This window comes from Pogona vitticeps, chromosome 9, assembly GCF_051106095.1.
Source record: "Pogona vitticeps strain Pit_001003342236 chromosome 9, PviZW2.1, whole genome shotgun sequence".
NCBI classification, from domain to species: Eukaryota; Metazoa; Chordata; class Lepidosauria; order Squamata; family Agamidae; genus Pogona; species Pogona vitticeps.
The window spans coordinates 14821424-14846348 of NC_135791.1; the positions used below are offsets into that span (position 1 = coordinate 14821424).

General features: G+C 44.5%; 1 protein-coding gene across 11 annotated transcripts in view; it reads left to right on the top strand.

The window, feature by feature from the left end:
- The first annotated feature begins 4272 nt into the window (after positions 1-4272).
- The window catches only part of SCMH1 (Scm polycomb group protein homolog 1), a 270467-nt gene continuing 249814 nt past the window's right edge, over positions 4273-24925 (top strand). For 6 of the 11 annotated variants that reach the window (XR_012081153.2, XR_013538465.1, XM_020813425.3 and 3 more), the window contains exons 1-3: positions 4293-4433; positions 9435-9506; positions 11688-11773. Coding sequence is in view for 7 of the 11 variants with exons in the window: in XM_020813425.3 (XP_020669084.1) it covers positions 11749-11773 (25 nt within the window). In the remaining 4 variants the exon portion in view is untranslated. Of the gene's footprint in view, positions 4434-9434; positions 9507-11687; positions 11774-24925 lie in introns of all 11 variants that reach the window. The other 5 variants (XM_072980285.2, XM_078380211.1, XM_078380213.1 and 2 more) reach the window with 3 other exon arrangements.

Below are 24925 nucleotides of genomic sequence, written 5' to 3' on the forward strand. Positions count from 1 at the left end.
CATCTGTGCCTGTCATCATCATCATCATCATCATCATCATCATCATCATCATCATCTTCTTCTTCTTCTTCTTCTTCTTCTTCTTCTTCTTCTTCTTCTTCTTCTTCTTCTTCTTCTTATTCTTATTCTTATTCTTATTCTTATTCTTATTATTATTATTATTATTTACTACATAACTGCTTTTTCCCCAGGAGAGCAGAAAATACTTTGCTTCATAGGGAACTGGGAGTTGCGAATTTCATTTGAAAGAGGAAACCGGGCACCTGGAGAGGATGGTATATTTTTATATAATACTCTTCTTCATCTTTCTATTCCTATCCTTTCTTCTCTCTACACTCCTTTTCTCCTTTTCTACTTGACTGTGAGCATTTGAGAGTTGGAATGGTTGCTTTATACAAGTACTGATTATGAGCTCCTCAGACAGGAAGGTTGCAAAATCTCTGTGATTGCCATATTTTTCCATTATAACATGCTGATATTTATAAGACACCCCCCCACACTTTTCTAACTCCCAAATTAAGAAAACTTAGCTTTAAGGTTTCAGCCTCTGGGCTCAGAATGGTAGGACATTTTGACTCCTTGTTGAATATGAGCACTGCCTATAGGTTCCACCTCCAACGAGGTGTGTTCCAATTGGTTTATACAGCATCAGCTGATGTCAGTTCCCTAAGGCTTGTGATTGGAGGAAGCTAAGTCTTCTGACTGTAGGAAACTAAGCCTCCTGACTGAAGGAAGCTTGTTTACAGAGGCAAGATGTGTGCCATTTTGTTCTCTCCTCAGCTTACTTCCATGTAAAGGACACCCCTCAATTTTTATTGTAATGATTTTATAAAAATGTAGTGTCTTATACATGGAAAAATATGGTAACTACTCCCACATGGAGTGACTGGATATGAGAAATATAAACAGAGTAATTTGTTCTCTGCTGCAGATTGATTCTCAGAGACCCTAGACAAAATAACACACACTTCTCTGTAAATTACAATGAAAAATGAAGACATTTTATTTTGTTACCTAAAATGCAACCCAAGAACACAACCAGTACCTTGTTAATTAGTAGCAATTTGTTGCCATGGCTCACACCATTTCACTTACACAAGTGCAATCCACTAATTGGATTTTGGCTGCTGTATGAGAAAAGGCCACTGCAAATATCAGTGTTTTTTGGGGAGATGTCATGGTCATTTTTGATCGTGATCACAGTGAAGAGTAGCAGTAGTGGTAACAAAGGCTCTCTGTTCTGGCCAGTTCCCTCCTCCATGGGGGCAGCAGCAAAGCAGCAAGTGGAAACAGTGGCCACTGCTGCCCATTAGAGGAGGAGGTGGTGGCAGCAGCTGGGCAAAGTCTCACAACAAGTGACCAGGAAGAACTTTATTGTGGCTTGTTGTGTGAGACTGAGCTCCACCCAGCTGCCCATGAGTGGAGAAGCTTCCTGGTGGTCTCTTTTTTATGCAGATTTGGCAGAGGGGTGGCAGATTATTTGGCTATTATGAAAGGGGTTGCGGCTGAGAAAAGGCTGGGAAACACTGATCTAGGATTCTATTCCTGTTTCCTTCATAAAGATTCTCTTTATTTACAGGCTGATACACACATAGGGTCCCTTCAGAAGCTAGAATAATACATAGCTAAGGGTCTACGCTGGCTTGGGCATGTCATGAGAATGGCTGTGGGCCGGATTCCAAAAGATCTCCTGCATGGAGAATTTGTGCAGGGAAATAGCCCCAGAGGGAGACCACAGCTACTATACAAGGATATCTGCAAGCAGGATCTGAAGGCCTTAGGAATGGATCTCAACAGATGAGAAACCTTGACATCTGAGCGTTCAGCCTGGAGGCAGGCGGTGCATCATGCCCTCTCGCATTTTGAAGAGACACTTGTCCAGCAGGTCAAGGCAAAGAATCAGTCTTGAAACCAGCAAAAGCAGGGAGCCTGACAGGGGACAGACTGTATTTGTCTTCAATGTGGAAGGAATTGTCACTCTCAAATTGGCCTTCTCAGCCACACTAGACACTATTCCAAGTACTCTGTTCTGAGCATGTTACCATAGTTTCTCAAGACTGAAGGATGCCTAATATAAAAAGGGGAAGGGTAAAGCTGTCAGGTACAGCCCATCTCTTCTGCAGTGCCCAAGGTCAGGGGCAAGAGTGAAACACCCCTTTGCTCCAAACACAGATTGCCTGCACTGATAAATGATTACAGTGGACTTATGAACATCCTGACATATGACCATTTTGAGTTATGACCAGCTCCAGCAGCAAAATTTTGCTTTAAAAATTTGCTCCGGCTTGTGGCTGGAGCTTCCAGTTAAGAACAGAAAAAGGCAGGGAAAAAGATGGGGAATTCAAATTGCTAACAGTTGGTAGGTGAAGAGCTGCTTCTTTGTAGCTCTTTTGCCCCAGCAGTTAGAGTGAGTGTGATTGGAGGAGGCTTTGGACTGCCTGGTAATGTGCTGCTTTCTGCTTTTTAAAAACTGTTCTGGGTGGGTTTTGCAGCGTGGTTTTGGGCTGGGTGGTGGGATTATGTTTCTGTGCTGTCATGGGTCTTGCAGGGTTTGTTTGTTTTTTGGTGTTTTTTTTCCCTCCATTTCCAATGGGTCTTGCGGGGTTTGTTTGTTTTTTGTTTTTTTATCCCCCATTTCTGATGGGTCTTGTGGGGTTTTACTTTTGGATTTTTTTCCCCATTTCCAATGGGTCTTGCAGGGTTTGTTTGCTTTTTTTTTGCATTTCCTATGTGTCTTGCACTGTTTTTTTGCTTTCTTCTTTGCTTTTTTTGGATTTCCGAAGGGTCTTGCATGGCTTGTTCGCTTTTTGCTTTGATATTTTTGCATTTCTGGTGGGTCTTGCACGGTTTGTTTGCTTTTCTTTCACCTCCCCTTTGGTCGGAATGGATTAATTGTGTTTCAGTGCATCACTATGGGAAATGGTGCTTCAGCCTACAACCATTTCGAGTTACGACCGGAATTCCAGAACCAATTAGGTTCGTAAGTTGAGGCACCACTGTATATAGAATCAAACACCCTGGTACTCTGTGGAGGGGCTCTGAACGTATCAGAAAAATGGATGAGGAATTTTGAATCAGACATGTATTACTGACATCCAGTCAAAGGAAGAAAAGATAAAATACTACGATTGTAGTTGAGCCTCCCAGAAGTAACTTGGTTGGAATTGAGCTCAGTTGCAGAGGGGACTTCTGACTCTGTGCCTAGAAAAAGTACTTTGTCCTTTTCCTTTGTATGATGCAAGTAGATGAGGTGTGATGATGATTCTAAATTTGTATTGAATCATTCCAATTAAAAAATATAATAGGAATGTGTGCATTGACAGATTAACTTAATTCTCCCTTCTCTCCAAATCTGAAGACCCTTCATGAGAAACTTTAAATATTTGATGCACATTAGAGTTTTAAATTTTGAGTTAGTCTTGGTGGTCCACAGCAACAAAAATATATATTAAAGGGGTTCCGTGATAAAGAAAAAGTTAAGAACCGCTGATGTATTACCTATAACACTAACTCCCTTTTATTTTTCAGAAGCTTTTTTGTGTCTAAGCAGACTTCTTTAATTCTGAGAGCTCTGCCAAGCACAACCGGATGTGCAATGTGTGCTTTTAGAGTTTGCACATACAAGCCTCTTCAAGCAGAATGAATGATTCAGGTGCCTCGCCACTCCAAAATAGTGCCATGTACTGTGACATTAGTCTACTTTCAATCATTTTCATGAACACGCATATCTGTTTTGTGTGTGTGTTTATGAGAACGTGCTGCCAGTCCCTCCCGCTGCTCAAACAGACATACTCAGTCCTTACCAAGTCTGAAAGGGGCTTGTCAGTTATTTATCACGGACAGATATGAGGAAACAGATAGTGTAGTGTGCCTCCGAAACAGAGCGACGGCGTGGACTGGCGGGACTTTGATCTGGCGAGTGTATGGGTTGGTTTGAATTGGATGTGTGGACGTGGGAATTCATCCTGTAACGGTTCACGGTGGTGGATATGTGTGTAGGAGAAGGGCAGAGATGCTGCATGAAAGGAAATGTGACAAGATTGTCACCGCAACACTGTGAGCACAATTGTGGAGAGAAAGGCCTCAGATTGATGCAGCCGTCGTTGCTCAGCCTGAAAGAAAGGCTCCTCCTCATCTTCCCGGCCGCCTTTTGAGGCCGCGGCGCTGCTCCCGCCAAGCGGGAGGAGGGGCGGGGGAGGGCGAGGAGGGAGTTGAGCTGTCTCGGCGTTTTCCTGCTTTCTTCCTGACAGGCCAGGCTCCCCGAGCGTCCTCAGGCGGCAGGGGGCGGCGCCGGGTCCGGCAGCCGGGCTCCTTCCCTCTCCTCCTTCCTCCTCCCTCCTTCGCTTACTGCGCTTCGGAACATGGCGGCGGCAATAACGGTGGCGAGGGACTGAGAGAGTCCCGGAGCCTCAGCACACGGCGGCTGGTCGCAGGTGAGCCGGGAAGTGGGCGGGAGGCTTGGAAGGTCAGGGGAAGAAGCAGCTGCCTAGGCCGGACGCTGGCGGCGGCAAGACTAGAGCCTGACTCAGCCGGGGGTGGGTGGGTGGGTGGAAAGGAGGGGGTTCCTTCAACCATCGCAGGCCCAGCCAGAGTCTGTCTTGGAGAAGTGACAGTGGCCGGTCCACCTCTCTCTGTCATGGTTGACCTCGTAGAGACGAGGTTGTTGTTGCGGGGCCCCCTTCTTGCCGTTCCTCCTTTCGCGTGTTTGAAATGATGTCACATTCAGGGAGTTGTTTGGGGACTGGGATGGAAGGTTTAGTGCGAAAACGTCTTTTTGCAAGGTACCTGCCCTCTCCGTTTTTATGGGGTGCTGTGCTGGTGAAGGTATCACCAATGTCGAACGTTAATCCCCCAAATTATTGTTAATCAGCCTATAGTACTCTCCCACCCTTTTTATTATTATTTGCCTGGTGGTCTTCTTTGGAGCATCCTGCTACTGTATATGAAACCCAAAACTAAATATATGTAATTAGTCGCCATGTGATGTGGCTGTGACTACTAGCTCCAAAGCCTTTGCTAGGCTTGAGCAGCTGATGGCAAATTCCTGCAGTATAATGATGATGATGATGATGATGATAGAATTATGGGGCTGGAAGGGATCCTATGGCTAAAGTCGTCCAGGCCTGTGAAGGAGGTACAGTGGGAAATTGGACTCCCAACCTCTGGCTCTGCAGCCACATACCTAAACCACTGAGCTATCCTGAATATGCTTGTTTTATTTTTTACATTTATATCCTGCTGTTTCCCCTCAAGGAGCTCAAGGCAATATATATGATCCTTCACTCCACATTTCTTCTCCCAACAATCCTGGCTGTATGGAAGGGTAGGTTGAGAGATAGTAACTAGTCCATAGCCATCCACTGATTTCTGTAACTGAGTAGGGTTTTTTATTCTGGATCTCCCCGTTCCTAGTTTAGTACTTTGAACACTAAAACAGAAGAGGGTTTCAGGACACATTGGATAACACATTAGTGATAAAAGATAATAAAACTTCAGTCTAAATTAAGAAGGAGAAAAACAGTATATCTTCACTCAGCTACAACAGTGCCATTTCTGCTGAAAGAAAAACAAAATACCTGTGCAAATAAAAAGTTTAAACTGACACTAAAAAGAAGGTAGAACTGGTACTGGGCAGATAAACCACAATACAAAAGGATGTTTCTCTGGCACCTTTTGCATATTATATCTCCTACTTTACTCCAGATTGTCATTCAAATTCAAATGTTCAAATTAATTGGGCACTATATTTCCCATTGATTTGAATAGGTCTGTACTAGGATGACATGAGGGTAGAGGCTAAATTGTGAATATTATTACCAGATTAACTTTTTTAAAAAAAGCTACACAAGTACAACCCGACATTTTAAAATTCTTGACCGTGACCCTGATAATCTTGTACATATTTCCCCAGTGTCTGGCATGCTGATCCTAAACAAATGGTAGGTTACAGTTAGGCTAGAATTAATAAGTATTAATACTGTATAGTTCATAAGTTTAAGAAATAACATAAATTGGCTGAATTCTAATAGCAAGTCGCAACTAGAGTAGATCCATTGAAAGAATGGAACAAATCCCCACTGATCTAAATGGGCCTACTCTGATTGTAACTTCTGGATTTCAGCCAATATTTTGTGTTTGAAAGGCAGAATATAAATCTATATATTTTCTGCTCCATAGCATATGGATATTTTATTTCAGGATGCTTGTGTAAGCGTATCACTCTTACAACGTAGAAAATTTCATCAGCAAGTGAGCATCTCTTATTTTTTAAATGTCAGTTTTTAAACCTGAGGAGTTTGATTTTTATGTTTGGTGTTTAATAGAGATGAGGGTATTCATATTTATATGCGAATATGAACACCCCTGCACAGGTGAGCCACTCTTTGATTTAGTAGGGAGGCTTGTCTTCTCTCCTCCTGCCAGGAGTGGCAAGCCGATTGCCATTGGAAGGTTCCCCAGAGGTCACAGCAGCAGTGGAATGGTGAATGGACCGTCTGGCCCCAGGGGGCTGGAACCTTGTTATGTCCACCTGTGCGTGGGTATTTTTATACAAATACCCCCATCTCTAGTGTTTAATTTTAGTGTGGCTTTGTGTTACTAATTCCTCATGAATTACAACATGTCAGTGTATGGCAGAATTTTGGGAAACGGATAGTTTCTAAATACAACTAAAGTAAACAGTATTTTCCTTCCACATATTACTTAATCAGTGGCATGTATTGTATCAGATATTACAATTGTGAAATGTACTAGTTTATAGTCAGTTAATAGGCTTGCCTTAGCTATTAATTTGTTGTTGTTTGGGATTTAGTGTTCTATGCCTATTCATTCAGTAATACACTCTAGAATCTTGTGACCTCTGCCAGGAAAAGAGGCATATTATCTTTTGACTAGAAGATTAAGATATTGGCTAAATGTGTGTATTGGATGGCTAGAAATGAAATACAATAAAATTAAGTTCTAGTGATTTTTCTTTGGATCTTAGTAAAGTATTAAATTGTGTTAAGCTGACATGACAGACTAGAAATTAAAATGAATACCATATTAGCTGATAGATGTATTCTGCAGATTATTATATTACAACTGAACGGGTAGGCTTTATGAATGCTGTTACCAAGATGTCTGCTGATTACAGATGTACAGTAGCCAATTAGCAAAAATAGCTGTTTGCCAAAATGTTTCCCAAAATATGGAACAGAAATATTTTCTATCTTGAGAAATTTAGGGGCAGACTACATGTTACACATGTGTGCATATCAAAATTGGAACCTTTAAAACAAACAAAACTTATGTTGCATGGGAAAAAAATCTGTATTGAAAAAGAATATTCCTTTCCCTACTGATTCTTTAGCACCTCTCAAGATCCTCACCCAACGTTTCCTTCTCTCACCCTCAAAAAGTTTTAGAATTTTTAAAAATGGAAATAAATATCCATGTCTTGAACCTACATTATGGACCTAGCTTCATGAAACCAAATAGGTATTGGTCTGCTCAGTCCTTCGTTGAGATACTGCTGGCTTGTGTATGCTGACTTCTCAACAGCAAAGAAAGGTAATAAATAAATAAACAAATATGTGAAACTATGCTCTATGGAAAAAGAAAAGGGACAATCATTCTTTCAGCCAACTAAATATAGCGAAGAAGAAATTGCTTTAAGAAAACTTATTGAAACAAAATATTAGAGAAATCTTCCTAACTTAAGGGTTATCTAAGAATAGAACAGTCTGCTTAGAAATATTGTGCAGTTGCCTTCTTTGTAGACTTCAGGCAAAAACTTCAGTTTTCAGCTGTATTTAATTTTTAAAGAAGAAAATGTTTATAGTCTACTATTCTAGAAAGATAACACCTTACTGCGGATCCAAGAAAAACATTTATTTTAAAATGTTTCTTATGTGTTAGGATTGAAACTTGGTATTGAAAAGCAATATCAAATCCTGAAGGAAATGAAGCTTTTGTGAGTTGTCTTTGGCACTAGTACAGTATTAGATTGTATTAAGTTGAAGTGATAGCCTAAACCCATGCTCAGTTCTGGTTCTTTTTTACTGTTAAAGATGAGCCCACAGAATACTGTAGTGGGGGGTCTCTGTTTTCTTGGCCAGTCAAGTTTCAGTGAGAAAGTTGCTGTTTCAGATTTTATGATGAGATAAAAAGAAAAAAACTGTTTTTTCCAATAGCCAAATATTTAAACTTACTAGGATGAAGAAAGTCATTCACCTACATTGCTCTATAAATATAATGATTCTAACAAAAATTGTAGGGTGAGTCAGTAAGAAACTACAGTGGTGCCCCACATAGCGATGATAATCCGTTCCCAAAAAATCGTCGCTATCCGGATTCATCGCTATGCAGGGCAAAAAACCCCATAGGAACGCATTAAAACATGATTAATGCGTTCCTATGCGGGAACAACTTACCGCTATGTGGAAATCCTCCATACGGCCGCTATTTTCGCCACCCGGTATGCGAGGAAACCGTGCAAAAACTCTGCGGGCGGCCATTTTGTTTACCCGGTGGCCATTTTGGAACCGCAGATTAGCTGTTTTCTAAACATCGCAGTGCGAAAATCGGTAAGTGAAACGCTTACCGATCATCGTAATGCGATGCTTTGCCATTTAAAACATCGCAATGTGATCGCTTTTGCGATCGCAAAATCCACATCGCTATGCAGATTCGTTGTTAAATGGGGCGCTCGTTAAGCAAGGCACCACTGTACTGTATATGGATATGAATTGAGGGAAGCAGGTGTAAACCTGTAGTAATGTGGTTTGTGTAGAATGCATATTCCTTTGAAAGCAAAACATTGCAGATTCATATTGTGGTGTATTTGCATATGCACTAGATTCAGAAGTCCCAATTATTCCTGTGAATTCCCAGTGGATTCTGCAAGAGATCAGTGAATTGTATAACTTGGATAAGTGGTAATAGCACCTGTATTTATTTATTTTGAAAATGTATGACTTGCCTTTTAATCAATTGATTCTTAAGATAGCTTTCATGTGACAGTTAATAACACAACAAAGCAAAACTCACTTTCTGTATATACCCACATATGCATACATACAAACAAACAAACAAGTATACTTTGTCCTTTGGTTAATATAATGGACCAGTGTGCATCTGTTTTGTTGTCCAGTCTCAAGATACTGACAGTTGGAACAGACTATAGTTTCTAATGTGTGGGTATGTTGGATGCTTGGTAGGCTAGTCTTTGTTGTTGTTGTCTTAACAGCACATGCACTATAGAAGCAGGTCATGGGCTCCTGGATGGTGGCGAAGATTGAATGTGCTTCCCTTTAAGTCTCAGGGCACATATATACCCCATGTGTGCTACATACGCCCATTTCTATCCAGGAAGAAAAGTTGAAATAATTGCTGACATGAAGACTGTAGGATGTCTTTTCTGATAATTATTCCCCCCTCCCTTTGTATTCTAGGAAGTGGATGTTGCTTCCTTTCTCCAGATTCCAGATAAGCTGTTTGAGATGCTGATGAAAGCCACTTAGCTGGTTGGTATACACTTAAGATGAACATTACTGAGCTGCCTGGTCTTTATTCTTAAGTTCCTTTTCAGTCTTTTAGATATGAGCACTAAAATAAATTCTTAGAAACCCTGCCATCTTTCAAGCTTGTGGCCATCTCTGAATTATATTCTTTTTTTTTTTTTGTTGGTTAGTAGCCAAAGATTCGTCAGGAATAATTCAGAGAAATAACAAAAATGCTTTTGATGTGCACAATTCTGATTACACAGACATACAGTTTTTAGTTTGCTGATGATTTACATTTGACAAACATGTTTTTGGAACAATACAAACTTCTTTTACAGTTGGACAAGTATACACATATGCAACAAATCTCTGAAGTCATATTTAATTCTCTCTGTCTTTCAGGACACAGCTAACAATAACTCAATATTCAATAGAATTCTAATTTAATAAAATTGTAATTTAATAAAGTGATAATTAAATTTTATTAATGAAATTTAATATAAGGTAATTAATGTGACTATTGTGCTTGTTTTTATGGTTGGTATTTCAAATCTTGCTTTACGCTATGGCCTTTGCAGTATAACAAATCTGAGGCTGTGATTCTGTGCACACATGTTTGAGAGCAAAATTTTATTTTGAGTAAATATATGAGGTAGTAGATGATAAATAAATATTTCTGACCAAAAATAAGAACTCACTTGGGACCTATACAGTATTTTAAAGCAGGTATACAATATGTTCTTCTTGTCTATAGGAGAACCACTGAAATTAGTGGGACCAATTCATTTGTTTGCTTGAACTTAACATTGGAGTCATCCATTTCTTACCAGCCTTAAGCTTTACATTGAAAGTTGCTGGGGTACCGTATTAGAGTGCAAGTTTTATATTAGTCATTAAAAAGTAGCATTTTAAAGCAAACAGATAATATTTCATCACTAGATTGTCTCCCTTCCAGCTTCAAATGGCTTAAAGTGGTGCCTCTCTTAGCGATTGCCTCGTTTAACGATGCATTCGCTTAGCGATGAGGTTTTTGGAGCGATTTTGCACTCCGTTTAACAATGTTTCCTATGGGGAAAATTCGCATAGCGATGTTCGGGACCTTGCCTCGCTTAGCAATGACAATTTTAGGTCCCCTGTTTCGCTTAGCGATGTCTTAAAAGGTTCAAAAATGGTTTAAAATGTTTGGGATTGTTAGTGCACCTTCTAAAACGTGTGCAAACTTAATTTGGCTTTGTTCTGACTCTTCATTATTTTTTGTTGAATTTTTCCCCCATTGAAATGCATTGAACCTAAGTTTGACAGCTGTCAAACCTGCAGTTCAATGCTTTCCAATGGGGGGGGGGAATTCACCAAAAATTAACGAAGAGTCAGAAACTGTTTTAAATGCTTGGATTCGTTAGAGCACCTTGTAAAACTTGTGCAAACTTAATTTGGCTTTGTTCTGACTCTTCGTTAATTTTTGGTGAATTCCCCCCCCCCATTGAAATGCATTGAACCTGATTTTGACAGCTGGCTTTATTCCAGAAACAGATTTCCAAATGGAATATGTTAAACAAGCTGGAAGCATGGATAACAGAAGGCAGCTTGGCTTTCTACAAACAAGGTTGCAGCTGGCATATCAAGAGAAATGGATAGCAACTGCTGCTGTCTCAGTATGCAGTATTCTTTTGCTTTACTTGATTATGTCAGCTGTGGCCATTTCCAGATAGGGATAGTCTGGACCCTAATCATCATCATCATCTTGGAACTGCAGATCTGGAAGGGACCCTATGAATAATCAAGAACAGCCCCTGTCAAGGAGGCAATGAATGGGACAGCCTGTTACAAGCTTGTTAAAATAACTGCATGGGATTTCACTGTCTTGTTAGACCAAGTTCAACATGATATTTTCTTAATATCACCATCACCTTGGGTCTATATTTCCCGTGTCAAAGAGCTGCAGAACAAGATTTCAGCATCTGCATATATATGTTTCAAAGCAACCAGGAGGTGGTCCTTTTCTGTTACTATACATTATCTTTGGAATTCCACCCCCTCTCTAGCAATATGAAATGCAAGAATCTTGATGATGTTTTGGCACCTTTTAAAAACTTAAGTATTAGTTGATATTAATGCCTAGTTTATTGAAGTCTTGTAATGAAAGTAACTTACTGTGCTTGAAATTTTTGACACCATCACTGGAACACCTTTTTTTTAACCTAGATAACTTCAGTTTAGTAAACCTGAACCAGTTCCAGACTGAGCAACTGCAACAGGCAGTATAATGCGGAAGCCAAGCCCTCAGAAAGGTAAGCACACATTATCAGCCCAAGAAAAGACCTTGGGAAACATCTCTGTTTATTAAATAGTACTGTATATCAAATAGCCTTACTTGAGCCAAAGATGAAGGTGTTTTTACAAAGAACATGGACAAGTAGTATTGCAGCTTATATTTTGTTTTTGGGTGTGTAGAAGAGAAACTTAGAATATTTTATTGTTTACAGTATATGGTCCCATACCAGTGGGACCATATACTGTATAAGCTTATTCTTTTTCTCTGTTTGTGGATTTTCAGTGTATTTTCATACAAGACATAATTTATACATAAAATTGATAATTTGTGATGAAGTGATGTGTGTGTCGTTGTCACAGAGGCTATTCTCAAGTAGATAGATTAAATTCTATGGTTTTCTAATACAGTATGTTTGCTCGGTTGTTTTATCTGTTGAGCATAATATTAAAATCTGACACCAAATGATAAATTTAGCCACAACTAAAGGCACAGCTGAAGTTATATCTGACAATAATAGAGAGATTTTTCTGGTATCTCCATAGTTCTGAAAAAGATAAAGAGAACTATGTGGTCCTTACACAAAACAAATGAATTTATGAAGATACCAAAAAAAGCTGCAACCCTACACCATCAAGATGGATGGACTCTTTAACATCAGCCTGCAAACTGAAGGAAACACAGCCAGTAGGTAATAATACAGCCAGTGCTTTCTCCTCTCAGACAAAAAAAAAACCCAATTTTTTCTGGGCCCATAACCCTGTCGAGAATTTTGGTTGAACGTGTATTCTCAGACCATAAGGAGAGTTAGGAGATATCAGTTTGCAAAGACTGAGAGTAAAATATCAACGTAGTCTATTAACATATATACAGAGAGAATAGACATTCATATGGCAGCATAACATGACTTGATACAACACGTAGCATAGAAATAAGTGAGGTGACTTATAGCAGATGAAATGATCTCTGTACACATGACTGATAAACAGTTCTGGGACCAATCAGAAAATACATTACTTCATTTTCTGCTTACACAAGGTTACATCATGTACAACAGCTGTACAACATTAAGTCTCAAACCTTGATAGGTAAAGGTTAAGGTTCTCCTTGACATTTAGTCCAGTTGTGTCCGACTCTAGGGCGTGGTGCTCATCCAAGCCATTGAGCCAGCATTTGTCTGAGGACAGTTTCTGTGGTCACATGGCCAGCATGACTAAGACATGGAATGCTGTTACCTTCCCACCGAGGTGGTATCTATTTATCTACTCACATTTTTACATGCTTTTGAACTGCTAGGTTGCCAGGAGCTGGGACAAGCGACGGGAGCTCCCTCCATCGTGTAGATTCGATCTTACGACTGCTGGTCTTCTGACCTTGCAGTACAGAGGCTTCTGCGGTTTAACCCGCAGCACCACCATGTCCCCTTTCAGACCTTGATACCCACACCTGACTATAATCAAGTAGTATGAAAACCACACTTCCATTGCACCCTGTATTTTTCTAACTCATCTCTAAGGAACAAGCCTGGCACAATCATTTTCCATGATTTTTTGGGACTCATATCATTTTTCTGTAGTATCTACAAGACATTGGTGTATCACCTAAGGAAATATACTTTGATCCACAAAAGTTCATTGATTGTTTGATTTTTAATGGTCTAAGGCAGGGGTCTCAAACTCAGTTTACCTGGGGTCCGCTGGAGGCAGAGTCTGGGTGAGGCTGGGCCGCATCAGATTTTCTGCCAAGCAGAGCAAGAGCCCGAAGAAGCAACCCAGGAGTTTCCTTAGCCCGGCTGGGGCTCCGAGGAAGAGGGGCGTGTGAGCCCTGGTCTCCAGCCACGACCCCCTCCGGCTACGTCTTCACTATCAACACCACCAGCAAGACAAAGAAGCGGAGGAGGGAGCGCTGGCGACCGCCTAGCGGGGAGGAGGACACAACATAAAATTAAAAAACCTCTCACAGAATTCACCTTGCCAAAGGAGAAAAGCCCCCACTGCTACCCGTGAAATTAAACAGAACAGGGCATGCCCCCACTGGTGCGCGTGCGCGTGCGCGCGCGCGCACACACACACACACACAAACACACACGGAGCTCTGGCAACCTTCCTCTGAGGGCCCCATCAAAAAAAGCGCACTCAGCAGCAGCTACCCCCACCACGACAGAGGAGCAAACTTTGCGAGGCGAGCCCAGGCAGCTTCCAGAGCCGAGGCAGCTGAAGCAGGATGAAGAGGAGGAGGAGGAGGAGGAAGCACCGCCGGGCGCTGAGGCGGCCACTGGCTGGGCTGGTGCTGGGGGTGCCAAGAGAGAAAGAGAGCCAGAGAGCCGCTTTCCTGGGAGAGGCTGTGGCGGCGGCAGCTGCTGTTGGTGGGCTGGAGGCGCTCTTCAAGGTTGGGCTGGGGGCAAGCTCCACTCTCAGGCATCACTCGCCGGCGGCTGGGGCGCTTGTGGAAAAGGGCCGGCAGCGCACCTTGTCAGCACACAGCTCTCCTAAGAGATTCCTGTGGCTTGAACAGAGAGGTTCCAGGGGCAAGCGTAGTCCTAAATCAGCTGAGCTTGCTCCTTTTCCCAAGTCTGTTCAATTTAGCAATTAACTGAGAGAAAAACAAAGATGAAAATCATGAGGAGTCTGCCAAGACGAGCAAAACTCAGGCAATTAACGGACTCTGTAGCATATTTGTAGCCTAAAAATAATTATGCAGGTTTGCTGCTCAAGAGACCAAACATAAGATTTTAGAATTACAGTGGTGCCCCGTATAGCGACGTTAATCCGTTCCAGGATTAACGTCGCTATACGGAAACATCGTAAAGCGAAATAAAAAAGCCCATTGAAACGCATTAAAACCCGGTTAATGCGTTCCAATGGACTAAAAACTGGCAGGGACAGGGTGGGTGGGGGATCCCGAAGGCTTCCAGGCAAAAGCCTGGAAGCCTTCGGGACCCCTCCACCCTGTCCCCGCCACCCCGCGCTGCCTTCCCTAGCCGAGATCGGACTCCCAGGAGCCCGATCCAGGCTGGGGAAAGCGGCGGGGGTGGCTGCCAGCGAAGGGGACAGGGTGGGTGGGGAGACCCCTCCACCCTGTCCCCGCCGCCCCGCGCTGCCTTCCCTAGCTGAGATCGGACTCCCAGGAGCCCGATCCAGGCTGGAGAAAGCGGCGGGGGTGGCTGCCAGCGAAGGGGACAGGGTGGGTGGGGAGACCCCTCCACCCTGTCCCCGCCGCCCCGCACTGCCTTCCCTAGCTGAGATCGGACTCCCAGGAGCCCGATCCAGGCTGGAGAAAGTGGCGGGGGTGGCTGCAAGCGAAGAGGACAGGGTGGGTGGGAAGACCCCTCCACCCTGTCCCCGCCGCCCTGCGCTGCCGAGCCCAGGACTCTTGGGAGTCCAGCCATGGCAGGGCTAGCCCCCGCGGGTCCGATCCAAGCCGCGGGGGGAGGGTGGGAGAGTGGGGGGATCCGGATGCCTTTCAGGCATCCCGGGCTCGGATCCCACCCGCCGCCAGTTACCCAAGGCTGAGTAACCGGCGGTGGGTGGGATCCGAACCCAGGATGCCTGACAGGCATCCGATCTCCCCACCTTCCCCCCGCGGCTTGGATCGGACCCGCGGGGGCTAGCCCTGCCATGGGCAACTGCCGAGGCTTGGATCCGAGCCTCGGCAGTTGCCGAAGAGCCCGGCCATGCCTTCCACCCCCCCGCCGGCTTGGATCCAAGCCGTGGGGAGAGGATCGGAGGCATAGCTGGACTTCAGCTGGCTAAGAGGCCGGCGATCGGGCAGGAGGAGGTGGGAAGATTCCCCCACCACCTCCTGCCCGATCGCCGGCCTCTTAGCCGGCTGAAAACCCGGCGTTCGCTCGGGAGGGGTTGGGGGAAACTTCCCACCTTCTCCTGCCCGATCGCTGGCCTCTTAGCCGGCTGAAGTCCGGCTATGCTTCCGACCCTCCCCCCACGGCTGGGATCCAAGCCGTGGGGAGAGGATCGGAGGCATGGATGGGGTCTTCGGCAGCCGCCGAGGCTTGGATCCGAGCCTCGGCAGTTGCTGAAGAGCCCGGCCATGCCTTCCACCCTTCCCCCACGGCTGGGATCCAAGCCGTGGGGAGAGGATCGGAGGCATGGATGGGTTCTTCGGCAGCCGCCGAGGCTTGGATCTGAGCCTCGGCAGTTGCCGAAGAGCCCGGTCATGCCTTCCACCCTTCCCCTACGGCTGGGATCCAAGTCGTGAGGAGAGGATCGGAGGCATGGATGGGCTCTTCGGCAGCTGCTGAGGCTTGGATCCGAGCCCCGGCAGTTGCCGAAGAGCCCGGCCATGCTTCCACCACCACCACCCCCACGGCTTGGATCCCACCTGCGGCCGACTACCCCAGGCATGGTCGGACTCCTGACAGTCCGACCATGGCCGGGGAAGCCGACCGCGGGGAAGGGGAATCCTGGCGGTGGCCTCTGAAGGACCCTTCAGAAGGGTCCTTCTGAGGCCACCGCAGGCATTTTCCCCCAGCTGAGCTGCGGGAGCGCTCCTTGGGAGGCTCCCGCCGCTCAGCTGGGGGAAAATGGTGCCTATGGGGAAAACATTGCAAAGCGATTTTTCCCCATAGGCAACATCGGTATGCGATGGCTTTTCCGATTGCAAAATCCGCATCGGTATGCGGATTTGTCGTTAAACGGGGCACTCGTTATACGAGGCACCACTGTATTGTTTTATTAGAAAAATAAAGTATTTAGAGATACAGTGGTGCCTCACTTAGCGATTGCCTCGTTTAACGATGTATTCGCTTAGCGATGGGGTTTTTTGAGGAATTTTCCACATCATTTAACGATGTTCTCTATGGGCGATTTTCGCTTAGCGATTTCGGGACCTTGCTTCGCTTAACGATGACAGTTTAGGTCCCCCTGTTTCGCTTAACAATGTCCATTTTTGCTAATTTAAAAGTGTCTTAAAATGTTCAAAAACTGTTTTAAATGCTTGGGATCGTTAGTGCACCTTGTAAAACCTTTGCAAACTTAATTTGGCTTTGTTCTGACTCTTCGTTCTGACTCTTCTTGACAGCTGTCAAACCTACAGTTCAATTCCAATGGGGGAGAAAAAATTCACCAAAAATTAACGAAGAGTCAGGACAAAGCCAAATTAAGTTTGCAAAGGTTTTACAAGGTGCACTAACGATCCCAAGCATTTAAAACAGTTTTTGAACATTTTAAGACACTTTAAAAATAGCTAAAACAGACATCGCAAAACCATTGGAATGCACTGAATAGGCTTCAATGCATTCCAATGGGGGAAACATTGTTTCGCTTAGCGATGTTTCCTATGGCGATTTTCACTTAAGGACGGTAATCCATTCCCATTGGAGCGGATTAACCGGTTTTCAATGCATTCCTATGGGAAATGGTGTTTCGCTTAGCGATGTTTTCCCATAGCGATGTTTTTTTGAACCAATTAACATCGTTAAGCGAGGTGCCACTGTATTCAGTTTGTTGCAAAGCATAGCATTCAAGTACATTTCCATAAGTCAAAGCAGTTAGCAAATTCCAGCTATAAAAATAAAATTAAAAACCCTAAAAATAGCTTGAAAGGCAGGCAAGAGATAGCCCCCCCTTACTCAATCCTTACCCTGAACTACATCCTAGCATAATACTTAAAAATAGCAATTGGAACTCAAAAGTCCATCCTCAAAATCAGTCCAAAAATCCAAATCAAAAATCCAGTTAAAAATCCAGTCTTCTCTCTGCCACCATTCTCCATTTTTCTTCCATGCTGGGACCACCCTTCTTCACTCTCCTGTGACGTAAACCAGTCAGGACGAAGGGCTGTCTTAGCCCCAATAACCTAAACCATGACACATCTCTTTCAGCGGCTCTCTCTCAAGACAGCGCCTCTTGCACCCTCCATCTGGAACTGCAGCCTGCCTGCCGGCAGACAGGCAGGCTAACTACAGTTCCTGATGGAGAGTGCAAGAGGCACTGTCCTGAGAGAGAGCCACCGAGCAAGGCAAGGCTTTTTTTGAATCTTAACAGCAGAGGACGCGTGGGCGCTTTGGGGGGGCAGGCAAGGCGGGGGCTACAAACTATCATCCGGCAGGCTGCAAATGGCCCCCGGGCCGCATGTTTGAGACCCCTGATCTAAGGTATCTGGCTGTGAACCCAGAGGTTGGAAGTTTGATTGCTACTGTGCCTCCTTGATAGGAGGGACTGTACTGGATAATCCTTTTCAGTTCTGAGATTATTATTTAGAGCTGGCTGGATAGCTCAGTGGTTTAGGTTTAGTGGTTTAGACTGTAGAACCAGAAGTTGGGAGTTTGATTTCCCACTGGCTTCATTGTGTGGCCTCAGGCAGGATGCAGAGTCACAAGAAGAGAATGGTAAACCACTTCTGAGTATTCTTTACCTTGAAAACCCTGAAAAGGGGTTGGTATAAATCAGATTTGACTTGATGGTACATGATGATGATGAGTTATTCATTAATTAATTAATTATCTACATATTGTCCAAAAAGTAGGTTAGATGGAGGGGAGTGTGACAAACCCAGACCTACTGGGATATGCCACAGTTTCACTAAGCTGCCACCAACCATTCCCTATAAGAAGTCACACAGACCAGGGATGGATTTTTAACAAATAAAGGAATAAGGTTTATTTAAACAACACACAGGGAAAAATAAAAGGATCAAGTGAATAAGATACAGTAACGTGGCTTAGTCTCAATCATACATACACACAGTTTGGTTCACACAGAACACTTAACTTGAAGCACAGACCCTGAACCTATCAGTTCTGGCTAACCATACAAACACCTGAACCTATCAGGTTGGTACTGACTGACACACAGTAGTACCCTGTCTGACACACAGACTCCCACTCAAGCTTCTTCTCTCAGCTCTTCTCCAGCTTCTCCTCAGCTCTCCACACACGCTCCACATATATATACAGTACAGCCCCTCCTCCTGATGTCCCGCCTTCCACTTCCCATAGGATGGAACTTTCCCTCCAAACCCATGACAGACAGGTAACATCAGTGCTGTATGTAACACCTCCCCTCTTTATAAGTTGTTTTGTAGGGGGAAAGCTAAGGTGCTTTTTCCCAAAAAACAACCTGGATAAAACACACAACAACAGTTATACATACAATATCATACTTACTTATACTTACATTCTAAGTTAACCATATCAATTAGGCATTTAAACATTTACCATATACATTACATCAAGTTACCTTTATTCATACAAACCAAGTTCAAAAACAGGTACATTTAACTTTTTGTCATCAATATATATACATAGTCCATGTTTCTTTCGCCGTCTTCATTCTTCAGGTCTTCTTGACAAGGCGTCAGCAATACAGTTCACTGACCCTCTGACCACCTTCACTTCAAAGTCATAGTCTTGCAGATTTAAAGCCCACCTCATAAGTTTACTATGGTGGGTTTTCATTGTCTTTAACCATTGCAGTGGTGAATGGTCAGTGCACAGAATAAAATGTCTTCCCCAGATGTAAGGCTTGGCCTTCTGGATCGCGTAGACTATTGCCAGGCACTCCTTCTCCACGGTTGCCAAATGTCTCTCACCTTTCTGGAGTTTCCTACTCAGGTAGGACACTGGATGCTGGTCACCATTCTCATCCTCCTGGCAAAGAACTGCTCCTACCCCGCTGTTAGACGCATCGGTGTAGATGATGAACTCCCGGTCGAAGTCTGGAGCACGCAGCACTGGATAGTTGATTAGCGCCTGCTTCAACCTCTGGAACGCCTCCTCACAGTCGCCGGTCCACGGGATGCGGTCATCAGCCTTCTTCCTCGTCAGATCGGTCAGCGGAGCCGCAATCTCGCTAAACCTCGGGATGAACTTTCTGTAGTAGCCCACCAACCCAAGAAATGATTTGACTTTTTTCTTGGTGTTGGGTCTAGGCCAATCACGAACTGCTTCTATTTTGGCCTCTAGGGGTTTTATCACTCCTCCCCCTACCATGTGACCCAAGTATTTTATTTCTGGGCTACCCAGCTGACACTTGCTGGCCTTTACTGTTAGCCCTGCTGCACTTAACCTCTGCAGCACTAACTCCAGGTGTTTCAGGTGATCTTCCCAGGTATTACTGAAGATCCCTATGTCGTCAATGTAGGCCACAGTAAAGTCACTGAGCCCTGCCAAGGTCTGGTCCATCAGCCTTTGGAATGTGGCTGGTGCATTTCTGAGACCAAAGCTCAGGACTCGAAACTCATAGAGACCAAAAGGGCTGCAAAAGGCGGTCTTTTCTTGATCCCTGGGATCAATTCTTAATTGCCAATATCCCTTTACCAGGTCCAATGATGAAATGAACCGACAACCCCCTATGGTTTCAATCAGGTTGTCTAGCCTGGGCATTGGGTAGGCATCAGGAGTGGTTACGCGGTTTAATTTCCTGTAATCAACACAAAACCTAATGCTCCCATCAGGCTTGTCCACAAGGACTATCGGAGAGGACCAAGGACTAGAAGAGGGACGATTATGTTCTCCCTAAGCATCTCGTCCAGCTCCTTCCGCACCTTGTCCCTATAGGGTCCCGTTACTCGGTATGGGGATACTGCCTGCGGGGGTGCATCCCCTGTGTGGATCCGATGCATTACTCCCTTCACTATCCCCGGCTTGTTGGAAAACACCTGTTGATATTTAATGAGCAGCATTTTTAGTTCTTGCTGCTGGTCTTGGGTGAGTGCAGGACTGATCTTTACCTCCTCTGGGTTGTATTTTACTTCCCCTCTACCCTCCCAGAAGGGTAATTCAGCTTCCTCACTCTCAGCTGCTTTTATCGCAAATAAAACCCTCTGTTCCCCTCTGTAGTAGGGTTTTAGGGCATTCACATGAACCACCCTCCTTGCTTGGTTCTCCTCCTGCTCTATAAGGTAGTTCAGGTCTGACATCTTGGAAATGACCCTATATGGTCCTGCCCATTTGAGCTGCAGTTTGTTCTCTCTGCAGGGCCTAAGCCAAAGCACTTCCTCCCCTGGGTCAAAGTGCCTCTCTCTAGCTTTGTGGTCATACCATGTTTTCTGTCTGACCTTCTGAGCTTGCAGGTTTTCTGCTGCCAGTTCTAGGTTTCTCTGTAGGTCATTCATCAAGGTGTCTATGTATGTCACAACGTCTTGTGGGTCATCCTGGGTGATCTGCTCCCAATTTTGTTTGATCAAATCAAGGGGCCCTTTCACCCTTCTCCCAAATAAAAGTTCAAATGGACTGAACCCGGTGCTGGCTTGTGGCACTGATCGATAAGCAAACAAAAGGGATTGCAGCTTCTGGTCCCAATTGTTTGGATTCTCTGCCAAGTAAGCCCTAATCATGCGCATTAGAGTCCCATTGAACTTCTCAGTTAACCCATTACTTTCAGGGTGATAGGCAGTGGTTTCCTTGTGCTTAATTCCACAGATTTGCCATAAGCGTTTCATGAGCTTCGATGTGAACGATGCGCCCAAATCTGTGATTATTTCTGAGGCAAATCCCATCCTGGACATATACCCCACCAAGGCATCTGCCACTGTGTTAGTTTCAATGTTAGGCAAGGGTATGGCTTCAGGGTACCTCGTGGCATGGTTCACAATGGTGAGAATGAACCTGTTCCCCCTCTTTGTGGCCTTGGGCAAAGGTCCCACAATATCCACCCCTATGCATTTGAACGGAGTGTCAATCACAGGCAAAGGGCACAACTTTGCTTTGGTCCTGTCGCGGCTATTCCCCTGCCTTTGACACACATCACATTGTTTACAGAACTCCCTGATCTGCCTCCCTATGTCAGGCCAGTAAAAATTCTGTGTGATTCTCTGCTGTGTTTTGTTCACCCCTAAGTGCGCAGCAAACATGTCAGAGTGCCCCCTTTGTAAGATCATGGGGCGATACTTTTCAGGTACCACTAGCTGACTTCGGATCCCAACTCCCCCTTTTGAGGTATTCCTCAGGGTCTCTCTATACAAAATCCCCTTTTTCTCTAGAAATCTCACTGGGGTTTCAGGTGTTAGCTGGGCGTCAGTCACCTGTTCAAAACACTTTTGGAGAGTGGCGTCTGCCTTTTGCTCCTGGCCAAATCGGCTGTCTGTGGTTAAGGTTTCCCCCACAGCTTCTGAACTCCCCTCTGCTTCCGTCTCTGGCTCATCATTACCCCCCTGAACTGTCCCCGTGGTGGCTTGTGAACGTGTAATCACTAGCACCCGTTTCACATGTTCAGCCAGGTCATTTCCCACGAGCACGGCTGCTGGCAGAGTCGATGAAATCGCTAGCCGCCAAACTCCCCTCCAGCCTTGAAAGTTCACAGGTACCTCCGCTACTGGCAGTGAGATCACCTGCCCCTCAATCCCTGCCACCTTCATGCTCTCATTTGGGATTATATACTCCCTAGGAATAATATCTGGATGGCACAGGGTCACCTGGGAACAAGTGTCCCGCAGCCCCCGATACTGATGGTCAAGTATTCCTACGTCCACCCCTGCTGTTTCAAACAACTGAGAATCTGTTCTCACGAGCAAGCATCGCTTGACCTCCACAAGAGGACCATTTTCCTCAGCCTGATCAGCAGATGTCGCTGTTCCAGATTGAGTAGCCATGGCAACAGGCTCCCTCAGTGACAATGAGCCTTGCTCTCTCTGGACACAGAACACAGCTTTTGGCTTGGTTCCACTCGAATCCTGAGGTACAATTCCTTTTAGCTGCTTTAATTTCTCACACTCTGAGATTTGATGGCCCTTTCCCTGACAGAAATAACATTTTCTGCTATATTTTGAGTCTTTCTCATCTTGTTTTGGTTTTCCCTCCAAAATCTGAGGTCTTGGTTTCATGTCTGAGGGCTTCCCTTCACCATGGGCCCCTCCCCCTTGCTGGCTTTTCCCTGGTCCCTGAGAGTACTTGCTGTAGGTTTCTTTAGGTTTCCCCATCGCTTTCCCCTCACCCAAGGGCTTTCTTATTTGGGAAATAAAATCTGCGATCTCGGCTGCCTCTGCCACAGATTTCGGTTTCCTTTCCCTCACCTGGAATTTCAGTTCCCCATGCAGGACTGAATAGAACTGTTCCAGCGCTATCAAGTCTTTGAGCTGCTGAAAGGTCTCTGTCCCCTCCTGAGATAGCCATTTCTCTAGCAGCCTCACCAATTGGGCCCCCACTTGGGTAAAAGTCTGCTCTGGTTTCTTGGTGATTGACCTGAATCTTTGCCTCAGCTGTTCCGCATTTATCCCATGTCTTGCAAACACCAGTTTTTTAAACTCTGCAAAATCTTTCATCAGTTCCTGTGGCATCTCTGAATAAACTTCAGCAAGGCTACCACTGATTAAAGATCGCATGATGGTCATCTTCTCAGTTTCCCTTACTGAGAAGTCCACAAACGCTCTTTCCACTAGGGAAAAGAACACCTCAGGACAATCTCCCTTGTGGTACACAGGGAATTTCTTCAGGTCAGCTTTAGACAATTGGCCTCCCTCAGAATCCCTATTGTTATTATTGTTCTGGTTCATCATTTCCAATTTTCTTAATTCAAACGCCATTTTCTCTCTCTCCAATCTTTCTGCTCTTTCCATTTTCTCTATTTCAAATTGCCTTTGTTTCTCTCTTTCCCTTTCCTCTATTTTTTCTCTCTCTAATCTTTCCTCCATTTCAAATTGCCTCATCCTCAGTTCATGCTGTTGGGCTATGAGCAATTTTCTGAGTTCTGGGTTCTGTTCTCCCGTGCTGTCACCTTGCACTGAGCCAACTTCATCCTCAGAACCTTGGTCTACCTGGGGGTCTTTCACTTCACCCATTTCTGCCATTTGGCTTCGAGTCAAGGGCATAATCCCCCCCCCAGAACAGGCTGCTTTCAAAAGTCAAGCCTCAAAATAAAGCGACCACTTTTTTTTTCTTTTGCCTCAGAACCAGCTTTCTCTATAGATTGCTGCTGTCCTTCAGCACTAACTTGCAACAGTTGCGAGCTAGAGTCTACCCCCCTCTGCTAGGCCTCGCAGCAGGCAGGCTAAATCACTGTTACTTTACAGTTTTGCCTCAGCTTTTTTCCCGCCAAAAACAGGTTGCCTCAGAGCTCCCTAATCTAGCCCCCAATCTGAGGTTACACGTTCTTCTACTAGTGCACCCCCCCGTGAGGTAAGCCTAGAAGATTACCTACGCGCCCTCAGATTGTCCCTGACTAGACCCCCCTTGCTCTGGGCACACTTGCCAAGGCTTTGCTGGACCGCTGGACAACTGGACCAGTCGTATCCCACACGCTGGACACCAATCAATGTGACAAACCCAGACCTACTGGGATATGCCACAGTTTCACTAAACTGCCACCAACCATTCCCTATAAGAAGTCACACAGACCAGGGATGGATTTTTAACAAATAAAGGAATAAGGTTTATTTAAACAACACACAGGGAAAAATAAAAGGATCAAGTGAATAAGATACAGTAACGTGGCTTAGTCTCAATCATACATACACACAGTTTGGTTCACACAGAACACTTAACTTGAAGCACAGACCCTGAACCTATCAGTTCTGGCTAACCATACAAACACCTGAACCTATCAGGTTGGTACTGACTGACACACAGTAGTACCCTGTCTGACACACAGACTCCCACTCAAGCTTCTTCTCTCAGCTCTTCTCCAGCTTCTCCTCAGCTCTCCACACAAACTCCACATATATATACAGTACAGCCCCTCCTCCTGATGTCCCGCCTTCCACTTCCCATAGGATGGAACTTTCCCTCCAAACCCATGACAGACAGGTAACATCAGTGCTGTATGTAACAGGGAGGTTCTGTGAAAGAAGGAGAACAGGTCACACTGGTGGAAGCAAAACATTCTTCAAATGAGATATCCTGAAGTGTTTATTATAGCAATGGCAGTCACATCATAGTGGGTATAAGTGGGAGACAATCCAGTGGAAGAAGCTCTTGCAGATACATATTTTATCCAAGAATTGTTGTAAATTTTGATAGGATTGCATCCTTATAGTAAAAGATCCTTTAATCACCACATCCATTGAACTAAACAAAGTCTGTTGCTTGTTCTATGCAGAACCCATTGCTGAAAGTTTAATTCCCATAGGCATTATGAGCTTCAAATGTTAGCACAACCTATCAGGCAACGTTTCCTCCCAATTTGTTGTTAAAATGAAAAGGAGTGTGTGTATGTGTGATTTCAATGAAGCTTATGTTTCTTAGGCAAGCTTCTGCTTTCCGAACACTGTCTTGTCCTTT